Source organism: Olea europaea, unplaced genomic scaffold (genome assembly GCF_002742605.1).
Source record: "Olea europaea var. sylvestris unplaced genomic scaffold, O_europaea_v1 scaffold532, whole genome shotgun sequence".
Lineage (NCBI taxonomy): Eukaryota > Viridiplantae > Streptophyta > Magnoliopsida > Lamiales > Oleaceae > Olea > Olea europaea.
Genome location: NW_019263644.1, coordinates 154,066 through 162,859, shown reverse-complemented (window position 1 = coordinate 162,859; position 8,794 = coordinate 154,066). Strand labels below are relative to the sequence as shown.

Below are 8,794 nucleotides of genomic sequence, written 5' to 3'. Positions count from 1 at the left end.
GGGGGGGGATGGCCATGGCATGTTAGAGAAATAGATCTAAAGAATGAAACTTTTCCTGTGTGGTTAACTTGAAATGAACTTTGGATTTTTTTTATTTTTATTTTTTAATTATTCTACAACGAAAAGCTTCCCCTTTAGGCAGTGCTCATGATTTCTCATCAACTTGAAGGCTTCACTCTTGCTGTCATTGTGGAGATGCTATAGATCTACAAGCCTTCGGAATATGCACTTTAGTGGCTAGTTGTTAATTGCCACATCGTATATGTTCAGACATGCAACTCGGTGAGAGATGGGTGGGGGTTGGGGATTAAACTAGTGCGTTCTATGGTAGATTTATGCTGTACTTTGCTTGAAGAAAGAACATTCTTGCATTAGTGGCCAAGATGCTACTGAAGAGTAGAGATAATTAGGTGCTATATCTGTATGTATGAAGCAGGAATGGTGGTAGTTGTTTCTTAAGTTGATGGATGTCCAGTCTAAAGAGGATGTTTAACTAGTTCAAAAATCATAGCTTAATTGTAAAATATTTGACGAGATGTCACGAATGTGATTATGTTGAACTTTTTCTAAATTTGTCATTTATGTTGAAGTAATAGGGTTACCACATGGAAATGATTGTTCTTCACGCACATAGACAAAATATGTCAGTATGCTGTACAAGTAATACATCACTATGAAAATTTATAATTATAAGTTCTTGCTTTGTTATGGGTCAATAGGCGCAACAACTAAATTTGGGGATAAAAAATATACCATGCTGAATTTGAACCTTGTTATCCTCTGTTATCTAGCTTTACTATAAATCCTCATTTTTATCTTATATGTGACGTTTCTCCTTGTTCGGTTGACATTAAATAGATTGTGCAGATCAAATGAAAGATTCCAAATTAAGAGAAAAGGGGGGCCACTTAATAAAGATCAAGAATACTAGTTCTGAATCATCTCCACCGCTGGATACACGTGCTTTACTAGGAAAAAGAAGCAACGAGGATAGAGCATCTGCAGTGAGTGGATCTGAAGTCCCAGCCAGTAAGAGAAACAAATACTCTTCATTGAAGTATTCTGGGGATGGCCAAACTGTTTCTGGTAATTTGATTGATGATGATAGTAACATTCCATCATTCTCTCAGTCTGCACCTAAGGATCTCAAATCTCGTATGAAAATTAAAATTTCCAATAACTCAAATAATGGAAACCAAGATTCCTTGGCTGTTCATGGAAAGGATGAGATAACTTATGTCAAGGGCCAAAGGTCGAAAAGGAGGAGACCAGCAATGTTCGAGGATAAAACACCAATTACGGGAGACGATGACCCAGTTAATGAATTCTTGGATGCTAACTGGATATTGCAGAAATTGGGAAAAGATGCTGCTGGGAAGAGAGTGGAAATTCATCAGCCATCCAACGACTCCTGGTGAGTTCCCCCTATGTATAATAATTAAAAAAATTTGAGTTTGCAAGCAAGGAGTTAGAATATAAAATAATTTCTAACTTGAAATTGATTTTACATGAAGCTAGATCCGAAGGTCCCAATTCATTTTTCGAAGCATAGCATTAGTCATTCTGTCCTTCGCATTTGATTGCATGCTTTGACAATTGCCGGTATTTTGGTGTGTCATTTCTTTAGTAAAGCCTCCATAGTTTCAAAGATTAATTAAGCTACTTGTACAGAAATGTTTTTACACATGTGTCGACAGAATTCAAATCAAGGGCCAAATGCATGCCACCTTAGCATCTGTCAAACAATAAGTAGCATTGTTCTACAAAGATATATTGGCGTGTGGGTACTGAAGTCTTATTGCTTAATTTCTCTCAGGAATAGGGGGACAGTAGTAGAAGTCTTTGAAGGCACATCCATTGTTTCCATTGTTCTTGATCATGGAAAAGCCCAAAACTTTGAACTCGGGAAACAAAGAATTCGTTTCGTTTCTCAGAAGCAAAAGCATTGATTTAGGACTTCTATAAATGATCGACACGCCCATTGGGTCAAGAGGTGTAGAGTTCTTGAAAGCAGCAGCGATGCACGTGAAAAATTAAGTTTCGACAAGTTGATCGACTATCGTGTTGTCTGGTTTATGATGCTTCCGGAGAGTGAAGCTCTTTGCTTTGCTTGCTTATGGTGTAGGCAGCTTTTTTTCTTTTGTCTTTTTCTTTCAAATGTTAGTCTTTTCGGTTATTTGTTGCAAATTGTGTCATTGACTGTCTGGAAATGAACCGGACTCATCAAGACATTGAAATGGATGGGAAATTGACTTGTATCTCCTCTACTGTAGTTTATCCAGTAATTTGAATAAAATTATGATATTGTTTTAGAATTTATTAATGAATTATATATTAAATATATGAAATTTTTGGAACTATTTTAAGTGACGTAATATATAAGCCAATTCATATGCACTTACTGAACTTTATATGGAATTTGTATGGGGTCAATAAATACAAATTTCTCTTAAATGAGTAATTGAACTTCAATGACTTTTTAAATAGCTAATCAATAAAATTTAATTTCAAATATCACTACTCTATCATGTAAAATTTAATAAAAAATATTTAATTAGTAGTCATATCAATGAAATTTTCATGTAATTGATATGTAGTGTTAATTCATTCCTCGGTATGGTAGGCTATAAAGGTGTTAATAAAAAAAATTTATTTTTAATCTTTTATTTAGAATATTGACAAAAAAAATTTATTTTTTATTTTTTATTTTTAGTCCATATTTGTCTCCCTTTAAAATAATATTCTTTATTTTCATATTCATTTTTAATTGTATTCACATAATAAAGTGTNATTGGTGGCTCTTGGGAATCGTCAAGAATATGGCGTAGATTATGAAAAGACATTTGCTCCTATTGCTAAAATGACTACGATTCGAACTGTCCTAGCTGCAGCTGCCTCCAAGGGATGGTCTTTGCAGCAAATGGATGTCAAGAATGCTTTCATACATGATGATCTTAAAGAAGAAATTTATATGACCCCTCCTGTAGGCCTCTTCTCATCACCATCTTCAGATGTGTGTAAGCTAAACCGCTCACTTTATGGGTTGAAGAAGGCTCTTCGTGCTTGGTTTGATAAGTTTCGCTCTACTTTCTTGAGTTTATCATTTATCCAGAGTAAATATGATTCGTCTCTCTTCATCTCAAATTCTAAGACGGGTACAGTACTTCTTTTGGTCTATGTGGATAATATTGTTATTATCGGGACTAACTCCACACTAATATCTCATATTTAAAACCAACTGAAAGAGTCTTTCCATATGAAGGATTTGGGGCCTTTGCAGTATTTCTTAGGTCTTGAGGTACTTTCCAGTCCAACGAGTATTTGCATCAGCACAAGTATACGAAGGAGTTGATCGCCTTGGTAGGACTTCAAGATGGTCACTCGGTTGATACTCCTTTAGAGGTGAATGTGAAATATAGCAAGGCGGAGGGCGATCTTCTTCACGATCCCTCCCTATATCGTTAGTTAGTGGATAGTTTGAATTATCTCACTATTACTCAACCTGACATTTCTTTTGCCGTACAAGAAGTGTGTCAATTTATGCATGCTCCATGATATCTCCACTTGGTTGCTGTTCGTCGCATCATTCGTTACTTGCTAGGTACACATGATGGGGGTCTTTTCCTTCTTGCCAACTCTTCTTTTGGATTGGTAGGGTATAATGATGCTGATTGGGCTAGATGTATGGATACTCGTTGCTTGATTACAGGTTGGTGTATGTTTCTAGGGAATGCACTTATTTCTTGGCGTAGTAAGAAACAAGATCGTGTCTCTAAATCCTCTACTGAATCTGAGTATCGCGCTATGTCTTCTGCCTGTTCTGAGATTATTAGGCTTTGGGGTCTTTTAGCGGAGCTTAGTTGTTCTCAGCTTGAGCCTACTCCACTTCATGTTGACAATTCTAGTGCAATACAAATTGCTGCTAATCCTGTTTTCCATGAGCGCACTAAACATATTGAAGTGGATTGTCACTTTATTCGTGAGGCTTATGATGATCGCATTATTTCTCTTCCACATGTCACCACGGATGTTCACATCACTGATGTGTTTACTAAAGTGATGACGCGACACCGACATTAGTTTCTTATTAGCAAATTGATGCTTTTTGGTCAACCAGCATCAATTTGAAGGGATGTCAACGAATTTGATGAAAATATCGACGAGATTACAAAAGATTCCGACCGAATATTATTCTACAATAATTACATAGACAATTGATTGTAAATTATTGTAATTATAGTTTACCATATTTAGGACCCTAACATGTGTAATTATCTATATATAAATGGAAGAAATCCTAAAACGGGAAATCATTCAGCCAATTCTTATCAATACGTTCTCAAAATAATTACTTCGAAACTCCAATTTTTCAAAATAATGAAAATCAAAGATTTAGAGAGTCTACAATGATTGACTGTCAACCAAAATAGTGATATGTATGCAATTTGAAATATTGCAAGAAAGGTGGCAATTATCCGTGTTAGAATTCATTAATTGAGAAGAAAGGGACACTTCATGATTGGAGAAGAAGAAACCTCCATGAAAGGAGGAATTGGAATTCCACAATCCAATATTTTATTAATGAATACAATGACTCAATTTATAGAGATAAAGAAGAGCAATTAACTGACTAATTTGCTGATTAGTAGGCTAATCACTAACTAATTAACAATCACTAACTAATTGACAACCTAACAAATATAGCTGGAATATTCTGAATTTGCTAGAACATATTTCTAACACACCCCCTCAAGATGGACTATGGAGATCAACAATAGTCCATCTTGAAGATTAAAGAATTTTGGCTCTGCTTCACTTGGAGATGATGCCTTCAGTTCTTAATTCCAGCCATATGTCACCAGATCTGATAGAGAAACAAGAAATAGTGGAGGCTCTGACCATCCATAAAGATCTCTGAAAGTTCAGAGAACCAAAATCTGAAAGAGGATAAATTTTATTGCAGAGAATCAAGGAAGGATTATGATGTTGCTGCCGCCATTTTCTGAAGACAGGAACTGAACATTTTGCTGGATTAACATTTTCCAGAATTATGCTAAAATAAAGGAAATTAGAGATTTGCTTTCATTTTTGCAGAACACAGAAAGAGAAGATGAAAATCTTAGAGACAAACAGCAGCAGGAAGAACTCTGCTCTGATACCATGTTAGAATTCATTAATTGAGAAGAAAGGGACACTCCATGATTGGAGAAGAAGAAACCTCCATGAAAGGAGGGATTGGAATTCCACAATCCAATAATTTGGATCTAGGTTTTGAGATGAAAGGTTTGGGATCTAGGTTTTGAGATAGAGAAAGAGATAAGGATAAGAATGAAATAAAAAAGATTGAAATAAAAATAAATATATATGTGTGGTAGTAATAGGCTTTCTAGATAAATAATTTATACTTTATTTTACTTGTTTTATTATTTATTATACATGTCTATATTTATATATTTACATATTATTTAAATCAAATGAAATAATTTGTAGCTTTTTTTTTTTGCCTTAAAATGTAATTTTTTTCGATGTAATTTATACTGGATTATAAGCTATTCTTCTACTATAGTAAAACTTTACTTCCCAATATATATTCGATAATTTACAAAGTGTTTTACTAACTCAATTATTCCATGCCTTTGCAGTATTTCTTAGGTCTTGAGGTACTTTCCAGTCCAACGAGTATTTGCATCAGCACAAGTATACGAAGGAGTTGATCGCCTTGGTAGGACTTCAAGATGGTCACTCGGTTGATACTCCTTTAGAGGTGAATGTGAAATATAGCAAGGCGGAGGGCGATCTTCTTCACGATCCCTCCCTATATCGTTAGTTAGTGGATAGTTTGAATTATCTCACTATTACTCAACCGGACATTTCTTTTGCCGTACAAGAAGTGTGTCAATTTATGCACGCTCCATGATATCTCCACTTGGTTGCTGTTCGTCGCATCATTCGTTACTTGCTAGGTACACATGATGGGGGTCTTTTCCTTCTTGCCAACTCTTCTTTTGGATTGGTAGGGTATAATGATGCTGATTGGGCTAGATGTATGGATACTCGTTGCTTGATTACAGGTTGGTGTATGTTTCTAGGGAATGCACTTATTTCTTGGCGTAGTAAGAAACAAGATCGTGTCTCTAAATCCTCTACTGAATCTGAGTATCGCGCTATGTCTTCTGCCTGTTCTGAGATTATTTGGCTTTGGGGTCTTTTAGCGGAGCTTAGTTGTTCTCAGCTTGAGCCTACTCCACTTCATGTTGACAATTCTAGTGCAATACAAATTGCTGCTAATCCTGTTTTCCATGAGCGCACTAAACATATTGAAGTGGATTGTCACTTTATTCGTGAGGCTTATGATGATCGCATTATTTCTCTTCCACATGTCACCACGGATGTTCACATCACTGATGTGTTTACTAAAGTGATGACGCGACACCGACATTAGTTTCTTATTAGCAAATTGATGCTTTTTGGTCAACCAGCATCAATTTGAAGGGATGTCAACGAATTTGATGAAAATATCGACGAGATTACAAAAGATTCCGACCGAATATTATTCTACAATAATTACATAGACAATTGATTGTAAATTATTGTAATTATAGTTTACCATATTTAGGACCCTAACATGTGTAATTATCTATATATAAATGGAAGAAATCCTAAAACGGGAAATCATTCAGCCAATTCTTATCAATACGTTCTCAAAATAATTACTTCGAAACTCCAATTTTTCAAAATAATGAAAATCAAAGATTTAGAGAGTCTACAATGATTGACTGTCAACCAAAATAGTGATATGTATGCAATTTGAAATATTGCAAGAAAGGTGGCAATTATCCGTGTTAGAATTCATTAATTGAGAAGAAAGGGACACTTCATGATTGGAGAAGAAGAAACCTCCATGAAAGGAGGAATTGGAATTCCACAATCCAATATTTTATTAATGAATACAATGACTCAATTTATAGAGATAAAGAAGAGCAATTAACTGACTAATTTGCTGATTAGTAGGCTAATCACTAACTAATTAACAATCACTAACTAATTGACAACCTAACAAATATAGCTGGAATATTCTGAATTTGCTAGAACATATTTCTAACACACCCCCTCAAGATGGACTATGGAGATCAACAATAGTCCATCTTGAAGATTAAAGAATTTTGGCTCTGCTTCACTTGGAGATGATGCCTTCAGTTCTTAATTCCAGCCATATGTCACCAGATCTGATAGAGAAACAAGAAATAGTGGAGGCTCTGACCATCCATAAAGATCTCTGAAAGTTCAGAGAACCAAAATCTGAAAGAGGATAAATTTTATTGCAGAGAATCAAGGAAGGATTATGATGTTGCTGCCGCCATTTTCTGAAGACAGGAACTGAACATTTTGCTGGATTAACATTTTCCAGAATTATGCTAAAATAAAGGAAATTAGAGATTTGCTTTCATTTTTGCAGAACACAGAAAGAGAAGATGAAAATCTTAGAGACAAACAGCAGCAGGAAGAACTCTGCTCTGATACCATGTTAGAATTCATTAATTGAGAAGAAAGGGACACTCCATGATTGGAGAAGAAGAAACCTCCATGAAAGGAGGGATTGGAATTCCACAATCCAATAATTTGGATCTAGGTTTTGAGATGAAAGGTTTGGGATCTAGGTTTTGAGATAGAGAAAGAGATAAGGATAAGAATGAAATAAAAAAGATTGAAATAAAAATAAATATATATGTGTGGTAGTAATAGGCTTTCTAGATAAATAATTTATACTTTATTTTACTTGTTTTATTATTTATTATACATGTCTATATTTATATATTTACATATTATTTAAATCAAATGAAATAATTTGTAGCTTTTTTTTTTTGCCTTAAAATGTAATTTTTTTCGATGTAATTTATACTGGATTATAAGCTATTCTTCTACTATAGTAAAACTTTACTTCCCAATATATATTCGATAATTTACAAAGTGTTTTACTAACTCAATTATTCCATGGACACCATTTACATACTATTTTAAGTAGTTCCCATATCTTATGCCCATTCCAAAGTTTTGCGTTTATTAATTTTATATAATAGATGTAACAAAGTAATAAGAACTAAGAAAATACTCCTCAATTCTATTGCAGCCATTCTTGTACTATAAATAAAATTTACAGTAATTTCCATTTCTTATGCCAGTGATTAAACAGTAAGGTATGTCTATTTAGACAATAAGGTATGGCTATTGATAAGATTTTACTACGTAAATAATTTTATTAGTTTTAAACATAAAAAAAAACTATTCAATTTGTATTGAGTCTTTATGCCATCTATACATTCTTTTTTTATAACTGATGAAACTGAGACATGGACACATTAATACTTTTACCTCATCCTTCCAACATCATGACTTCAAAATTAAAATATTTATTAAACCATTACATCTCGATTTGAAATTTTATAAATAGGCTAATACAATGCTTTAACTTCACATCTACGAAAACAAAGAGATTATCATTACCATTTACAGTTTCCATATTGTGACACATTCTAACTTGTATTCACACAACCCTCTTCTTTTCCCTCCATATTAACTACTATCTTACATTTATAGCTATATATCTACGGATAAAAAATGGTTGCACCTCATCAATTCATACCACATATTTCAGCTTCGAAAACTAATTGGTCAGCAAAAGTTATCGTGGTATGAAAATAATCCCCAAAGACTGCTCAAAATTCCAATAGTCATTACCAAAATCTTACTCTCATGGATTTAGAGGTATATATATTTTTCGTTCCAATAATTTTCT

The 8,794-nt window shown here is 34.0% G+C and overlaps 2 protein-coding genes across 2 annotated transcripts in view; both read left to right on the top strand.

Annotated features, from left to right (window-relative positions):
• LOC111388863 overlaps nucleotides 1-2,319 on the top strand; it is a 17,148-nt gene extending 14,829 nt beyond the window's left edge. The window contains exons 3-4 of the mRNA XM_023013676.1: nucleotides 859-1,414; nucleotides 1,817-2,319. Of these exons, the coding sequence (XP_022869444.1) occupies nucleotides 873-1,414; nucleotides 1,817-1,949 (675 nt within the window). The 5' untranslated portion in view covers nucleotides 859-872 and the 3' untranslated portion in view covers nucleotides 1,950-2,319. The remainder of the gene's footprint in view (nucleotides 1-858; nucleotides 1,415-1,816) is intronic.
• Nucleotides 2,320-8,751: 6,432 nt separating this feature from the next.
• LOC111388853 (carotenoid 9,10(9',10')-cleavage dioxygenase-like) overlaps nucleotides 8,752-8,794 on the top strand; it is a 13,816-nt gene continuing 13,773 nt past the window's right edge. The window contains exon 1 of the mRNA XM_023013664.1: nucleotides 8,752-8,763. Coding sequence (XP_022869432.1) covers nucleotides 8,752-8,763 — 12 coding nt within the window. The remainder of the gene's footprint in view (nucleotides 8,764-8,794) is intronic.